The sequence below is a fragment of the Pongo abelii genome, chromosome 7 (assembly GCF_028885655.2).
Source record: "Pongo abelii isolate AG06213 chromosome 7, NHGRI_mPonAbe1-v2.0_pri, whole genome shotgun sequence".
NCBI lineage: Eukaryota > Metazoa > Chordata > Mammalia > Primates > Hominidae > Pongo > Pongo abelii.
The window spans coordinates 40,384,601-40,402,408 of NC_071992.2; the positions used below are offsets into that span (position 1 = coordinate 40,384,601).

At 47.3% G+C, this 17,808-nt stretch overlaps 1 protein-coding gene and 1 pseudogene across 22 annotated transcripts in view; both read right to left on the reverse strand.

Moving 5' to 3' along the window:
• The window catches only part of FGFR1 (fibroblast growth factor receptor 1), a 56,286-nt gene that overhangs the window by 20,121 nt on the left and 18,357 nt on the right, over positions 1-17,808 (reverse strand). Inside the window, exon 1 of one of the 22 annotated variants that reach the window (XM_054561000.2) lies at positions 8,322-8,388. Coding sequence (XP_054416975.1) covers positions 8,322-8,388 — 67 coding nt within the window. 22 annotated transcript variants of the gene reach the window in all.
• LOC129060957 (small ribosomal subunit protein uS10-like) lies at positions 1,226-8,337 on the reverse strand (annotated as a pseudogene).

A 17,808-nucleotide genomic window follows, 5' to 3' on the forward strand; every position in this document is an offset into this window, starting at 1 on the left:
GCTTTATCTTAAGTAAGAGTTGTCAGAAACAGGGGTGCTGCTTTAAAAGGGCTCAGAAACCACTAGGCTTGCACACGTTTATTTTTGTGAGTCCGGTCAAGGGGAACACCACAAAGGTGAGTAGACCACACAACATATTAAAAATAAGCTTTTGTGGGCCTTAGAAAAAGTTATTCTTTACATTTTTAATGGTCTGTGGTTTTGCCAAACGAAGGTAGGAGAAAAGCAGTTTAGACTCGACTCTTAAGGAACAGAGCAGACACTTCTATTGATCGAATCTCATTTCCCTCAAATGACCTCAGTGATTAAATATTTTGCAGCTTGTGATCTGTGCAACCCGTTGGTCAAGAGTAAACTTGAATTCTTACCCTCTGGCATCACAAGACCTATTGCAGCCTGTCCCAGAGAAAAAAGCAGCTCCCAAAGACAAAAATGTAGCAAAGAGAACCCCCAGGCATTTATTTCCCCCCAAGAGAAAGCAGCAAAGGAAAACTGACCCTGGTGAGACCCGCTCTAGCTGATACCAGCTTGGATCCGTAACTTCCTGCCCGTCCCAACCAGAATGTGCAAACAAAACTCCACTATATGTGATCTCTAAAAGCCTCAAGAACCAGCTCGCTTTCCTCCTGATGCAAGCTTAGACCCCGGTTCCCTTCCAAACGTGGCTCAGGTATGCTCTGTCCTATCCCTTTACCGGAACCATCTTGGGACAGTTGTTTTTTTTTTTGTTTTTTTTTTTTTGAGATGGAGTTTTGCTCTTTCGCCCAGGCTGGAGTGAAGTGCTGCGATCTCGGCTCACTGCAACCTCTGCCTCCCGGGTTCAAGTGATTCTCCTGCCTCAGCCTCCCGAGTTGCTGGGATTACAGGCATGCGCCACCACGCCCAGCTAATTTTTGTATTTTTAGTAGAGACGGGGAATGTTGGTCAGGCTGGTCTAAAACTCCTGACCTCGTGATCTGCCTGCCTCGGCCTCTCAAAGTGCTGGCATGAGCCACAGCGCCCAGCCTGGATAATCTTTTAAATGGCCTCCCTGGGGCTGCAGCTCAGACTCCCGCTTCCAAGCTGTCATGTGCTTGTCATTATTTTCCCGATCAAAATCTACCCTGTGTACAGAATAAAATCCACATCCCTGCCTCACCTGCAAGACTCCCTGCAATCGGCTTCCACTCTCTCCACCCAGCCCCATTCTCTCTACGAGGGGCTGTCCCTCCCCACCATGCCCCCCAACCCCCCAGTTGAGATGCTTTCAGCCACGGCTGCATCCTCCCTGGCATGGCAAAGCTTACTCCCTCCTGAGGACTATCAGTGCCACTCCAGAGTCCTCCTGCCCCAAACTACTCAAAGGCCACCATCCAAAACATCCAGGGGCTGGGTGCAGTGGCTTATGCCTGCAATCCCCGCACATGGGGAGGCTGAGGCAGGAGGCTCACTTGAGCCCAGGAGTTCAAGACCAGCCTAGGCAACATAGTGAGACCTCGTCTCTACAAAAAAATTTAAAAATTAGCCAGACTTGGTGGCACATGCCTGTAGTCCCAGCTACTCAGTGGGCTGAGACAGGATTGCTTGAGCCCAGGAGTTGGAGGCTACGGTGAGCTATGATCATGCCACTGGACGGGATGACTAAGACCCTTCTTTTTTTTTTTTTTTTTTTAAGACAGAGTTGCTTTGTTGCCCAGGCTGGAGTGCAGTGGCACAATCTTGGCTTGCTGCAACCTCTGCCTCCCAGGTTCAAGCCATTTCCCCACTTCAGCCTCTGGAGTAGCTGGGACTACAGGCATATGCCACAATGGCTGACTTATTTTTGCATTTTAGTAGAGATGGGGTTTCACCATGTTAGCCAGGCTGTCCTTGAACTCCAGACCTCAAGTGATCCGCCCGCCTCGGTCCTTGCATCTTCAGTTAGCAAATGCTGGGATTACAGTGTGAGCCACTGCACCCAGCCAGACCCTGTCTTAAAACAAAACAAGAAACTAGGAAGCCTTGTTTATACCAATGTCTCATCTCTAATTTTCTGTAAAACAGTTACCGTCTGAACCACACAAATTCACACTCAATGACATTCCATTTTGTATTGTTTCTATTTTTTTTAAACAGTAGACAGGTAATTCACATGCTGTAATATTCATCCATTTAATGGTTTTTGTATATTCAGAGTTGTGCAATCATTCACCACAATCTCACTTTAGAATATTTTTACCATCCCTCGCCCCTCAAAAAATGCCTGACCCATAGTACTCACTCCTCCATCCCCTATCCCCAGTCTAAGCAACCACTAATTTGCTTTCTGTCTATGGATTTGGCTATTCTAGATATTTCATATCAATGGAATCATACAATATGTGATCTTTTGTGACTGGCTTCCTTCACTTAGCATATGTTCAAACTTCCTCCATGTTATAGCATAGAATCAGCACTTTGTTCCTTTTAATGACCTAATAATATTCAATTGTGTAGACATACCACATTGCAGTCATCAATTGATAGACATTGGGTATAATGTTTCTTTCTTTTTTAAAAAATAAGTTAAAATTTCAACATGTTGCCCAGGCTGGTCTTGAACTCCTAGACTCAAGCAACCCACCCACCTTGACCTCCCAAAGTGTTGGGATTACAGGCGTGAGCTGCTGTGCTCAACCCATATTGCTGCTGCTGCTTTTTTTTTTTTTTAATATAACAACTGCTAATCAATTTATTAAAATAGTTGACTTTGAGCATCTCCAATGGTGACTTCCACCTCAATTCCTGGCTCAACACTGATGGAAGTCAACTGCTTAACAATCTCAGAAGGACTGTGCAAGTCAGTGGGTAGCTTGCGGATTCTCATCTGGAAACGATCCCATGTCTCTGAATCTTCACCACAAGGAGATTTTCTTACAGTGATTCTCAAAGTCTTGGCAGGCGTTCAAACCGGTCCCTTCACCTTGACATTCTTTTCCTTTCCTCCTCTGAATCAAGTCAGCACACACCTTCTCCAGGGATTTTACGCTGCGGCTCATTAGAGGGATTCGAATTTGGTGAATGGTCACCTCCAGCTTCACAGGTGTTTTTTGGTATCTTTAAAAGCCATGGCTGCAGTACGGCTTCCTGGCTGACTTGTTCGGAACAGCGATGAGTGAGGAGCAGGAGTGGGCGGACTGCAACTCTGCACCACTTATGACTGCATCTTTCTCAAAGAGCTGTATTGCTTCTTTTTTTGTTTGTTTTTTTGAGACAGAATTTCACTCTTGTTGCCCAGGCTGGAGTGCAATGGCGTGATCTCGGATCACTGCAACCTTTGCCTCCCCGGTTCAAGCAATTCTCCTGCCTCAGCCTCCCGAGTAGCTGGGATTATTACAGGCATGTGCCACCATGCCCAGCTAATTTTGTATTTTTAATAGAGATGGGGTTTCACCATGTTGGTCAGGCTGGTCTCGAACTCCTGACCTAAGATGATCCACCCGCCTCGGCCTCCCAAAGTGCTGGGATTACAGACGTGTGCCACCGTGCCTGGCCTGTATTGCTTCTTAATTGTCCAAAATGTCCAAGTCTCTCCTAGGAATTAGCAAGCAACTCAGCATAGACGTACCTGTTATAATTTTCCCACAGTGCCTAACAATGTCAAAAACCCAGAGACTACTTAATAGGTCCAGAACTGAATTTAGCATCTGGCAAAAGCTAATTTTCAGAGGAACCAAAAATCAGCCTAACCTTGGGTTCTAGCAGCTTTTTTCCATGGCTAGGAGTGCTCTTGGTGTGTGTCAGGTTCTCTGTTTACAAAGCAGGGATGATGCCACTTACTTATAGGAGGAGATGGAATCAACTGCTTGTATGCTTTCTGGGCCCTGCTTGACCGCGTCACAACCCCGTCCAGTGGCCCTGACCTTGGGGAGTTCTATGTAAGGTGGCTGATTTGGGGGCATGACTGCTCACTAGCACCCTGCAACTACCATGTCAGTACTTTCCATTCTCTTTTGGTCTTTCCAGTGTCCCTCACTTACGTCCTCATTAGAAAGACCCTTGCCTCTTCAGCTCCAGCTGCCCTGAGCTGGCCTTTCTCTGGTCAAGACCAACAGGCCAGGGTGTCGTTAGGTGTCTATTAGCAAGAGAAAAGCTACCTGACACTTTCATTGGACTGGCCAAGAAAGATGAAGAAAAGAAAGCCACTTTATTGTTCAGTCACTTGAAACCAACATTCCAACTCTTGGAGAACCTGATTAATTGGAATCAGATACAAAGGTTGTCCTCAAAATGCACAATGGGGATGCTGTGAGGGAAGCAGCACCAAAACACTTGCTTTATGCATCTGTTTCCTGAGAGATGAGGTGGGGAATGGAGGCTGGAGGGCATCTGGTATCTGGATTCCCTGGTGACCTAGCCTGAGGCTGAAAAAGATTGGCTGTTCACTATTACAGGCTCTAGGTGCCATGTGTTAACAGTGCATTGTGGACTGGGTGCAGTGGCTCATGCCTGTAATCCCAGCCCTTTGGGAGGCCAAGGTGGGAGGATTGCTTGAGGCCAGGAGTTCAAAACCAGCCCTGGAAACATAGTGAGACCCTGTCTCTGCAAAAAATAAAAAAATTAGCCAGGCATAGTGGTGCATGCCTGTAGTCCCCAGGCACTTGGGAGGCAGAGAAGGGAGGATCCCTTGAGCCCAGGAGCTCAAGGCTGCAGGAGCTATAATCTTGCCACTGCACTCCAGCCTGGGCAACAGAGACCCTGTCTCAACAACAACAACAACAAAAGTGCATTGTGAAAAAAAAGGTGCCTTATGCTTTGATGCCAACAGAATGGAGTCACCGTTCTCATCAACAGGAGTGGGAAGGTCAGGGTTAGGGTTTGCCTTGAACATCGTTAGAGAACTCAGGCTGCTGATCTCATTACCACGCAGGTTCCTGGGTCAAAGCAGCTGGTGGGTGGACCTTGGGAATTTGTGCAGGCTGCAACCAGTGCTCCTTTTAGTGCGAGTGACAGGGATTCATATATCAAACCTACCCTGCTTCTCTAAGGTGTCTCTATCCCCTAAGAAGGAATTGGGAGCCCACCAGAGACCCACACTTTTTGATAATCCTCAAGGAAGCAGCTAGAAAGGACAGAGGCAGGGGTGGGAGGGGATTTTCCCATGGTGCTTTCAAGTTCAGGAACACGATTAATGATAATGAGGCCCTACTGAGTCCCTCTTCCCTTCCTACTTTCCCCCCAAATACTGCAGGATTGTACTCCCAACAAGCCAGCAGGTACAGCATTTTGCTTCTAGCAGGACTGGACAAAAATCTCCCACAGTCATTTAGAAGGCAGTTCTGGGATCTTGGCTCACTGCAACTTCCGCCTCCCAGGTTCAAGTGATTCTCGTGCCTCAGTCCCCTGAGTAGCTGGGACTACAGACAAGCGCCACCATGCCCGGCTAATTTTGTATTTTTAGTAGAGATGGAGTTTTGCCATGTTGGCCAGGCTGGTCTTGAACTCCTGACCTTAAGTGATCCATCCATCTCGGCCTCCCAATTCTTGATTCTAAATCTGTCTCTTCCACCAGTCATGGGCTCTATAAAAGGTGAGGGAATGGAACCACGAGAGGCCCAAACCCATACAAACCTTGCTATTCTTATAAGATGAGACCCCAGTTCTCAAAAATCCAAGGAGGAGTCAGGGAACTTTCTTCAACATAGCTACCATTAGGTGACTCTGGGAGCCCTTGTCACTGTGCAAGGAGAAATGGGTGAAACAAAGGCCCAGAAGGCATATGTCTTGCTCTAACAGGGGTGCTAAGATTTGCACACCACCTTAATATGGATGAAGATTTTATATTGCAACATGAGACAAATGGAGAATGTCAGGACCAAGTACAGGCAGGTCTAGCACAGGCTCTGACGTCATGAAACATAAAGAAAGCATCAGCAGTGAGAGCAGAGGTTGGACAAAATGACGGAGAAGAGAGGATTTAGATGAGAAGTGAAATGTCTGGGGGGAACAGAAGAGAATGAAGTGCTTACAGGCATGGCTGTACCCTGGTCTGAGGGGCAGTGGGAGATGAGGCCAGGCTGTACGGCTGGCCAGGAACAGAAGGTTCATGGGAGAAAACAGTAACAAATAATGATTTCAATTTGTAAGTTGAGGGATAGAACAGAGCCACCAAAGACAGCCCAGGGAACATACCTCTCTGCAGAGACTATGAATGCAGGGCATTCATGCCACATGGACAAACACACCTGAAAATGTATTTTGAAATACCACTTCACCAGCCTGGTCCCACAGCAGCCACTCTGGTCTGGAAGTTATCCATCCCCAAACCCCACAACTTAACAGGAACCCAGTGAAGAATAACAACATATTTGCATAGCACTTTGCAATTTACCATGTGTCTTCCCATATATTATCTAAGGGATCTATAAACATCTGAGCAGTAGAAACCCTATTTCTACTAAAAATACAAAAAATTAGCCAGGCGTGGTGGTGCATGCCTGTAATCCCAGCTACTGAGGAGGCTGAGGCAGGAGAATCACTTGAACCTGGGAGGCGGAGGTTGCAGTGAACCGAAATCACGCCACTGCACTCCAGCCTGGGCAACAGACCCAGACTCCATCTCGGGACAAAAAAAAAAAAAAGGAATTATTATTGTCAGAGGTGGAAACTGGGACACAGAAAGGTTTGGGATTAGTCCGAGATGGCCCAGCTAGGTTGTTAAGTGGCAGAGCTGGGACTCAAACACAGGTAGCCTGGTTCCCCAGAATCCACATACATCCAGAGTCCAGCTTTACCGCTTTGCAAGGTAGCCTCAATCTTCACAGTGTCTTGACTTCCCCAGGTGAGGAAGCCCTTCTGGTTCAGCCCTTTGATTCTGTCTAGTGGCACCCCCTGCATCCTACCTCCTCCCGTGAGATTCTGAAGTTGGTTGCTTTGGCCTTATCCTCCCCTCCTTCCCTCATTTCCTCAAGCCCATAGCTCGTATCAATCATTACCTTACAGTTGAGTGCTTTTAATTATAAAATGCACTCTCCTGCCCCTGTGAGTCCAGCAGGCTCGGCTGTCCAAATGTGGCAGGTGAGAAAATGGGGGAGGTGTTCATTGTGATTGCGGCAGACTCAAGACCAGTAACAATGCCCCATTTTGGCATTGCACTTAATATTTCATAGGGCCTGCTTCCTCATGTCCAGGTGACTTGTGCTCCTTCCCGTTTAAACACGGAAAAATGGCTCCCAAAGTCACAAAACAGGGACAAGCTCTAGAGGCTGCATCTGCTGGGTCCTGGCCCCTCCACTGTGTCCAGGTTCTCTTCCAGGGCTCAGTCCAGCTAGCACTGTCACAGCACGTGGGGTGATGAGGGGTGGCCCACTCCAGGTCTGTGCCGCTCTGCCTGGGCCACAGGAGACAGCACCCTGCCTCCCCTGTCCTCAGCTCGATCCCCAGCAGTCACCTGACACCTTCTCTTCTCGAGCCCCTCACCATTGATTACAGCTTACAGCTGATGACCCCTGATGACCCACTGAGAAGATTAAGAACATGAGGCAAAAGAGCTGGTCCGCCCTCCCCCTTAGGCCACATCCTCAGGACTGCATAGGGCTCACAAGGGTCCTGGCTTTCAAGTCCTGACTGCTCCAGACCCCCAACACTCCATGACAGCCCCAGCTGGTCTGGAGCCTCTCAACCACCTCCTCTCCCACCCCTGCTTCAGCCACTACCCCAGTTCCACCTCCCCAGTGGAGCCAATATCCTCACTGCTCCTTTGATTTTCCTTTTCTTCCCCTAAATGCCTTTCTCCTTCTCTCTCCAACAAGCAATCATCTCCATCACTTTCCTAAAGTGAGTGATAAAACTCACTCTTCTGAGACTGGCCAAACTGCATTCTCCACCTCTCCCTAACATGAATGTACCTTCCCCTAGAGCTGAAAATGTTCATGCCTGTGTCTTGCACTTACTCACGTTGCTGGGGTGCTGGGCTGACGGTAGGTATTTGTATTACCTACTCTATGTTCTACACTCCAAAGGGCTCAGGGCTTGGATAACTGGCCCCCAACAAAATCCAGGTATTCTCCATTAGCATGATGTCTCAGGGTAGCAATTTCTATCATTCCTATTCCATCTTTTTGATTTCTGGGTTAAGAAAATTAGGAGAGAAAGGCTAAACTCCTCAGCAACATGGGGGAAACTGGTGGTCCAGGAATGTTTACAGTCTTGGTATAAACTCCCCAGAGATAAATGAGGGGGCAATTGTGGGTGGGGGAGGAACTCAGGGTGGCTTTGAAAGCAACTTAAAAGGAGCACAGAACAGCGCAGCGGGGCTCCGGGGGCCCTCTGCAGAGGTTTTTTTATTACGTTATTTTGGCTTTGAAATGGAACTGAAAACTTACCTTCGGCTGGCAGGACCCGGCCAGAGTGCAGAAGCATCTCACCGAAATCCCGGGTCACAGCTGCCATCCTACAAGGGTTTGGGTGGAGGGAGCCCCAAAAATGTGTTTCTCTCAACTCTCGGAGTCCCCAAATAGAAGGAGAGCTGCAAAAATGGGGTGCACAGGTATGTGTGGAAGGAGAGCCGGGAGCACCAAATCAATTAGCAGGGCCTGACACCCAGGGCCAGTGGCGTCCATCAGCCCCCCGACCCAGGGGATTTGGAGAAGGGCTTTTTTTTTTTTTTAAATTGAAGAAAGTGAAAAGAGTAAGAAGGGACATTTTGCATGCAAATGGGCCACTGCCAGAAGAGCCCATTAAAATGTAAAAACTCCACATTCAGCCTGACAAAACGGTGCAAACTGCTGTGTTTGCCAGAGGGCCGGCAATAAAGCTCACAACAAAGGGGCCGGGGGACAATGGCGGGCTGAATGGCCTCTGCCAGCAGGTCCCCCCGCGCGTTGCCATGGGGACCCCACCGGGGCTTACTAAAGGTATTTCCTGAGGAGAAAGGCCGAGCACACAGGCCCAGGCAGCCCGGCTAATCCTGACAGGAAGCCATGGCCATTCAGCAGCCCAGGGGCTTGGGGCCCAGAGTTTTGTTTTGTTTTTATTAAAAAAAGATTTCGGCCTTTTGTGTGTCCCACCTCGTCACTGTAATTTAGTGCCGAGCCGCCTGCACTAGCCAAAGCCACAGCCAGGACCCTGCACCCGCCCCGAGACCCCCCAAAAACAGATCCCCCCGAGCTGGGCAGCAAGACACGTGTAGAATTCCACTTGGGAATCCTAGGCGGAAAGAGCTATTGGCCTGGAGAGTTGTGTGTGGATCTTAAAAGACAGAGGGACTCTGGGTGTCATAAAGGATAACGCAGCCTGAGAAATGAGTTTGGGGCTCAAACTTCTATGCACGGGTTCATCTGATGCCTCCTTCAAATCTGTACTTTTTTCCCCTAGGGATTTTGCCACCTTTCTCCAATCAGCACCAGTGTCCCCCACCTCCTCCCTACCTCTCACAATGGGGAGTTCACTACCTCACTGGGAGAAGGACTGTAATTAAGTGATTAACAAAGGAATGCACCCAAGGGTTGTCTTAAAAGAAATTTCCCTCCTTCCTCTCTCCCCAACAAAAGTTCTCACCCTATTGTTTACTGATACATTAAGGACAGAGCTGTACAGAAAACTCTTACTACACTCTTTCGCTCAACCTATTCCCAATACACTTTGCTTCTCTCCCTCCTATCTAAACAGGAAGAAAGCATTGCTCTGGAAAGAGGGAAGTTCATTCACTCATCCAAGAAGAGCAAAGGTAGATGCCCTGCGGCTATGGGGGAGGGCCGTCCAAGCTCACAGTTCCTAGAAGTTTGTGTCACCATTTCACATTTGGCACCAGAATCCAGCCTTGGCAGATTCAGGGAAGGAAGCCAAGGACACAGCTGGCGGTGGAGACAGAAACTCCTGTGTGATAACTGCCCCCTAGGACACAGTTTAGGGTCAATTAACATTTCCTGAACAACTTGCAAATGGAAAGAGCCATCCCCAATGAAGACTGAAAAATGAAAGAGGTTCAACTCATCCATTATGACTTGAACCCAAGTCTATCTGTGTTTGCAAAGGCTGTGCTGTTGCACCTAGACCTCCACCCAGAAACATGTTTTGGGCCTGACATTTTAATAGTAACATAGAGAGGAAAACATACTATTTCGGAGACATTAAGACTGTGACTAGCAACTGCCCCGGATACCTTGGGAAGCTTCTAAGGCCATATTGGGTGGGTCCTATTTCGGGAAAAGAAGTTGGGGCATCTGCACGATAATAGAAAGCTCCCAGGATCTGGTAAGGACCACTTAGGTGGACCGTAAGTTGGGGGGATCTAAGCACTCAGGTTGGGCGGGGGGAATCTTCTCCTGCTTTTATTATAATATAAATCACAGCCTAAACTCAAAGCAAAGTCCAACTCGTCATCACCTGTGACAGTGCATAAGTAAGAACATCTTCCACCAAGTTGTTAAAGTGGTGTGTGTGTGTGTGTGTGTGTGTGTTTGTGTGTGTGTGTAGGGGTCCCACTGCTGGAGGGGAGCTCAGACTCTCCCACCACTGGCCCAGAGCCCAGGCCTCCCAGCCATGTGTCTGCAGCTGCGACCTGTCATGCACTTCCTGGTCTGGGTTCTGTAATGGAAAGATCATTAAGAGTGGGGGAGGGTGGAGAGATGAATCAACGGCAAAGAGGTAACCCTGCAGCTCCCACTCTCCACTGAGCTCTGACCTTAAAGTTCGGTCAGGTTCCTTAAGGAAAAGAATGTATTGCCCTCCCCCCACCTCTCCCAGCCGGGGCCTCTCGAACAACCTCCCCTCCCCCAAACTCAGCAGAAATTGTATGGGGAAGGAAATGCCAGCAGCTGGGCAGGGAAAAGTTGCCGCTCCCTAAACTTGCTGATGAATTAGTAGAGGCTTCAGCTGTTTCAGAATGTGTCTTCTGGTCCCCCAAGCCTGCCATGGGTGCCTGAGCTCACAGTTCACCTGGACTCTCAGCACCCCAAGTGCCTGCCATATCCCCGCAATCCCGTCTCATTCCTGCAATGGTGGGGCTGGGTCACGGCCTCTCCAGAGTGGAGAAAGGAATGGGCTTCATAAAGTTACTTTTTCTCCACCGTAAAGAAATTCGCTTATGGTTTTACACGATGAGATTAAAGACAATAAAACATCCTCTGAAAATGAAAAGGTGTAGAATAGTGGTTACCAAAGGGCTGGAAGAGGGGAGAAGAGGGAGTTAGCGTTGAACAGGTAGGGTGTCAGGGAAGGTGAAATGGATGGTGGTGATGGCTACACAGCGTGAATAAACTTAATGCTACAGAACTGTACACTTAAAAATGGTGACAATGCACCACAAAGAAATGATAAATATTTAAAGTGATGGATACAATACAGCAATTTGGTCGTTACATAATGTGTGCGTGGATCAAAACATCATACCGTACCCGATGATTATACATAACCATTATGCGTCAATTACAAATTTAAAAATTGGCCGGGCACAGTGGCTCACACCTCTAACTCCAATACTTCGGGAGGCTGAGGTGAGAGGATTGCTTGAGTCCAGGAGTTAGAGACCAGCCTGAGCAGCAAAGTGAGACCTCATCTCTACAAAAAAAAAAAAAAAAAAAAAAAAAAGAACAAAATTAGCCAGGCATGGTAGCGTGCACCTGTAGTCCCAGCTACTTGGGAGGCTGAGGCGGGAGGATCTCTTGAGCCCGGGAGGTTGAGGCTGCAGTGAGCTGAGATAGCAACACTGCACTCCAGCCTGGGTGACAAAGTGAGACCCTGTCTCAAAAACATTACATAATCAATTAACTTAAAAAAAATAAAAATAGTTAAAATGGTTAATTTTATGTTACATATATTTTACCACAACAAAAGAATTAGATGGCGCTGGGCTCAGTGGCTCACGCCTGTAAACCCAGCACTTTGGGAGGCTGAAGTGGGCAGATCACATGAGGTTAGGAGTTCAAGACCAGCCTGACCAACATGGAGAAACCCCGTGTCTGCTAAAAATACAAAATGAGCCAGGTATGGTGGCGAATGCCTGTAATCCCACCTACTCGGGAGGCTGAGGCAGGAGAACTGCTTGAACTCAGGAGGTGGAGTTTGCAGTGAGCTGAGATCGCACCATTGCACTCCAGCCTGGGCAACAAGAACAAAACTGTCTCAAAAAAAAAAAAAAAAAAAAAAAGAATCAGGTGGTAATGGTAGTAGGCAGCCATTAGTTTATTAAAAACGTTCTTATTTGGCAAAAAAGTTGATGATCCTTTGTTGGTTCCAAAAATTTGGAGGGAAATTTTACTGGCCTATGAAATCTAAAAATCTGGGACCACTGGTCTGTTCCACAAATTTCCAGGAGAGCTTGGACCCAGAGCCTGCTTCATTCACATCCCATCTATCCATACACCACACATTCATCCTTCAGTCTCACTTTTATGCACACAACATGAACGTTGAGCATTTAGTACTCTCAGTTTTAAGAAATTAAAAACATGGTTCGGGTTTGTATTTTTTTTTTTTCTTTGAGACAGGGTCTCATTCTGTAGCCCAGGCTAAAGAACAGTGGTATGATTTCAGCTCACTGCAGCCTCCACCTCTCTGGCTCAAGTGATCCCCCCACCTCAGCCCCCCAAGCAGCTAGCAAGCAGCTAGGAGTATAGGCACGTGCCACCACGCCTGGCTAATTTTTTTTTTTTTTTTTTTTTTTGTAGAGACAGGGTTTTACCATGTTGGCCAGGCTGGTCTTGAACTCCTGACATCAGGTGATCCACCTGCCTGGGCCTCCAAAAGTGCTCGGATTACTGGCATGAGCCACTGTGCCCAGCCAGTTTAGGGATTTTTCTACCTGAGAGTGTGTGGCTCTGTGGTAACCAGGAAGCTAAAGCCTAGTATCTATGCTCACGGTTCCAATGATCTGGAGATCTAGAACAATCCTGGGAAAAGAGCCCTTAGTCTCAGCAAAGTCAGTATTCCCCATGTTCTACTAGAAGAGAAAGAGTACACTTTGAGGTCCTTGTAAAACCATTTAGTCCCAAACTCAGCTTGAGCCACAGGTAGTCACTGGCTGGGTCCAGCCAGAGAGAGTACCTGAAGAAATCACCCAGATGACAGCTGATCACTTACTGTGTGACCTCAGGCAAGTCACCTCCCCTCTCAAGCCTCAGCTTCCTCCAGTGTAAAATGAGAAGGCTGACTGACCCTGTCCCAGCCCTAACCAAGGTCCTGTTTCAGCTGGGTCTTGTGAGATGACAGAGGGGCATCGCTTACTGACATCCCTTTCCGTGCCCATCGTCAGCACAAAGCTCCCTCTGATGTGAGGGAAGTGAAGAGCCCTCAATTGAACTGTCCTTCAGAAAAAACGATTCTGTGTTGGACTCAGGGCTCCGGCCACCAGCACCTTCAATAAATGCTTCTCCTCTTCACCCCTTCTCCCTGGCCTGGGGTGCTTCTCCAGAATCTAAGGCTGGCAGAAAGCCCAGCTATATATGGAGGATTCACTTTAGTGTCATCTTTTGATGGTCATGATATATTACCCCATGAGAACGGCTAGGCCAATAAATTTTTTAAATGCACTGGGAGTTTGGGGTAGTGAAGAAGGGCTAAAATTATAAAATAAACATCACTTTCAAGTGCATGTCAGGCATTCATACAGTCTCAATGAAATTGACATTTCATTTTTTGGGGAACGGAGTCTCACTCTGTTGCCCAGGCTGGAGTGCAGTGGTGCAATCTTGGCTCACTGCAACCTCCGCCTCCTGGATTCAAGTGATTCTCCTGTCTCAGCCTCCAGAGTAGCTGGGATTACAGGCACCTGCCACCACGCCCGGCTAATTTTTTTGTCGTTGTTAACATTTTTAGTAGAGACACTATGTTGGCCAGGCTGGGCTTGAACTCCTGACCTCAGGTGATCTGCCCGCCTCAACCTCCCAAAACGCTGTGATTACAGGTGAGCCACTGTGCCCGGCCGCAAGTGACACTTCAAATCATGACTATCCAAGTTCTGAATGCCTAACTTCATTCAGTAGTTAGTAAAGGAACCTGACTCTTCTAAGGTTCAAAAGCTGCTTCCTAAAACCTAAGGAAAATAAAACTTAATTCCAAAAGTAAACTCTGGAGTTTGACACCAGAGGAGCAGAAGGACACTTCTGAAGGACTGCAGTGCTGATCAGCACTCTAAAGGCAGTGATAATTGACTGAAAGCTGTGGCAGAGCAGGAGAGCATTCCAGGAAAAGGGTGTCCTTCTTTCCTAGGGAAGCTCTTAGATCACTTCCCTGTTCACATCCTTCTCCTCCCCCATGCCTCCAAGGCAAACTGACCCAGCCCTCTCCCACCTTGTTTTTTTTTTAAAGAGGAAGTCTTGCTATGCAGCCAGGCCGGAGTGCAGCGGCACAATCTCGGCTCATTGCAACCTCTGACTCCCTGGTTCATGGGATTTTCCTGACTCAGCCTCCTGAGTACTTGGGATTACAGGCGCCTGCCACCACACCCGGCTAGTTTTTTGTATTTTAGTAGAAACGGGGTTTCACCGTGTTGCCCAGGCTGGTCTCGAACTCCTGAGCTCAGGCAATCAGCCTGCCTCGGCCTCCAAAAGTGCTAGGATTACAGGTGTGACCCACCACACCAGGCCTAGGTGATCCTTCTACCTTAGCCTCCCGAGTAGCTGGGATTACAGGCGCCCACCACCACGCCCAGGTAATTTTTTGTATTTTTTGTAGAGATGGGGTTTATGCCATGTTGCTCAAGCTGGTCTTCTGAGCTCACTCTATCTGCCCACCTCGGCCTCCCAAAGTGCTGGGATTACAGATGTGAGCCACTGTGCCTGGCCCTTCTTCATTATTTAAAAAATACACTAGTAGCCTCAAAAAAATGTTAATGCCCCAGCCTCTGAAGCTTTCGATATGTTTACTTCCATTCATCAGAGATTGTTGGACCACATCCATATTAGAAGCAATCTAGTTTATGCGTCCAGGCAATACCCATACCACACATTCTAGGCTAACCGTGACCTATAAAGAAAACTCAGGTGTCGGATCTGACACCTTGGGAACCTTCTCCAGTTAGGTCTCTGGCAACAGTGGAAATGGCAGCGTCCATGGGGATTTTGTTCCATTGATTATTCTAGGCTAGGGAACCTTGTTCATTAAGGCAGCTCACAGACTTGTGACTGATGTGTAACCTCTCTACAGAATGCCACAGGAGACATTACTGCAAGCAAACACACACACACACACACACACACACACACACAAACCTGACAGAGGGAGGGGATGCCTGACTCCTGTGAGACAAAGGGGACTGAGCCAGCAATGTTTACATTCAGAAGTTGGTCCACCTGGATTTTGTGGCGAAACCCAATTTGATATAGAAAAATAGTGTAATACAATGGAAAAAAAATACTATAGCAGAACCACCTGAGTTTAAATCCTAGTTCCACCCCTCACCCACTATATAAACTTAAGACAGGTTACTTAACCCCTCAAACCTCAGTTTACTCATCTGATTATGGTCATAAAACTTATGTCTATGGAATCATTGTAAAAATGGGAAAATGTCAAGCATGCAGAGTGTGGAGATGATATTTATTATTATTATTATTACTTTTGAGACAGAGCCTTGCTCTGTCGCCCAGGATGGAGTGCAGTGGTGCAATCTCAACTCACTGCAACCTCCACCTCCCGGGTTCAAGCTATTCTCCTGCCTCAGCCTCCTGAGTAGCTGGGACTACAGGTGGCCGCCACCATGACCGGCTAATTTTTGTATTTTTAGTAAATAAGGGTTTCACCATGTTACCAAGGCTGGTCTCAAACTCCTGACCTTAAGTGATCTGCCTGCCTCGGCCTCCCAAAGTGCTGGGATTACAGGTGTGAGCAACTGCACCTGGCTGGTATTTATTATTATATTTTAAAAGACATTTACTGGTATAATCTTTTGGGGGATATTTGGTATAGTGATGTAATAGCGATAAAATCAAACTATCGAAAATAACCTAAATGCCCAAATGTAGAGAACTGGATCAATTTTGTACACCCACACAATGGAACATTCTGTAGTTCTTAAGCATAATGAAAAACATTCTCTGTATGGCTCTAAATGCTGATATCAGTCACAAAACATCGTATACAGTATAAATCCTAATTCTGAAAAGTCAGGTTTACATAAATGCAAGAAAAAAGTCTAAAACAACAAATTTAGTTAACAGTGATTGCTTTTGAATGATGGAATTATAGGAGTTTTCCTTTTCCTCTTTACAGGTCTGTATTTTCTGAATTTTGAAAGATGAACCCAGATTATCTATCAAAACACCAATTTTTTTTTTTTTTTGAGACAGAGTTTCACTCTTTTGCCCAGGCTGGAGTGAAGTGGTGCGATCTTGGCTCACTGCAACTTCCGCCTCCCGGGATCAAGTGATTCTCCTGCTTCAGCCTCCTGAGTAGATGGGATTATAGGTGCATGCCACCACACCTGGCTAATTTTTGTATTTTTAGTAGAGACAGGGTTTCACCATGCTGGCCAGTGCTGGGACTACAGGAGTGAGCCACTGCGCCCGGCCTAAACACTAATATTTTTAAAAGAGTGATAAAGATATACTTGCTGACTATACAGAACTTTGCTCTAGTGGAGTAAACAGACATCTATTAAAAACTCCACATAATGTGAGGCAGAGTAAACTAAGTGTTAGAATGAAAGTTAAAAAGAGGCCAGGTGTGGTGGCTCACGCCTGTAATCCCAGCACTTTGGGAGGCTGAGGCGGGTGGATCACTTGAAGTCAGGAGTTCAAGACCAGACTGGCCAACATGGCGAAAACCTGTCTCTACAAAAAATACAAAAATTAGCTGGGCATGGTGGTGGGTGCCTGTAATCCCAGCTTCTCGGGAGGCTGAGGCAGAAGAATCGCTAGCACCTGGGAGACAGAGGTTGCAGTGAGCCGAGATCGCGCCACTGCACCCTAGCCTGGATGACTAAGCGAGACTACATCTCAAAAGGGCATGGTGGCTCATGCCTATAATCCCAACACTTTAGGAGGCTGAGGCCAGAGGATCGCTTGATCCCAGGAAGTCGAGGCTGCAGTGAGCCATGATCACTCCACTGCACTCTAGCCTGGGCAACAGAGTGAGACTGTCTCAGGAGAAAAAAAAGAAAAAAGAAGAAAAGAAAAAATGGGGTAATTAATTTGGAGATAGGGGAAGGCTTCAAAAGGGAGGTGGCCCTTAGGTTAAGCTTTAATCTAAACCCAAGCTAAACTTTAAACTAAGATTTGAGCAGGAATTATAAAAAGTGAAGAGGAAGAAAAGGACAAGAACAGATATTTCCAGCTAAGGGACCAGGATAAAACAAGGTATAAAGTATACATTGTATTTATGGAAAAAGGAAGAGACTTGCTTGACTAGATGAATGAATAAATGAATGAGTGAAATAAAATCAGTGAATGAATGGACCATTAGCTAGAGGCTAGGTTTTGATCCTAGAGAAAAGTGAGGAAGGGCTAAGCTCTGAATTCAATGTTACTCTTAGAAACCTCAGTGTCGCTGTTTCTGACCTCTTTCCCTGTCCAACCTCGTAACCGCTAAGTCCACTCTTTGCAAAGTCCTTGACCCTCTCACCCACTTCAGGCTCCATGTGTCTCCATGTCCAGGGCCTGGGAACACAAATGGCACAGCCTCCGCCCCACCATCCTCCTCCTTTTACACAATCCATCCCGGGAGGCTCAGCCACGCCACAGCATGTGAACGAGGAGAGGGCGTGGAGTTTCAAGCTCTGCCAGGGTGGATCTTTCTCAGTGCCCGAAACCAACTACACGGAGCCCTCACCCCAGCCCCTATTTTGCAGGGCACAAATGCTTTACATGAAGGCAGTAGATACCTGTTTGGCAAGTGGAAAGGCAAGAACTGTTGTGAGCCAAGAGACAGGAGAAG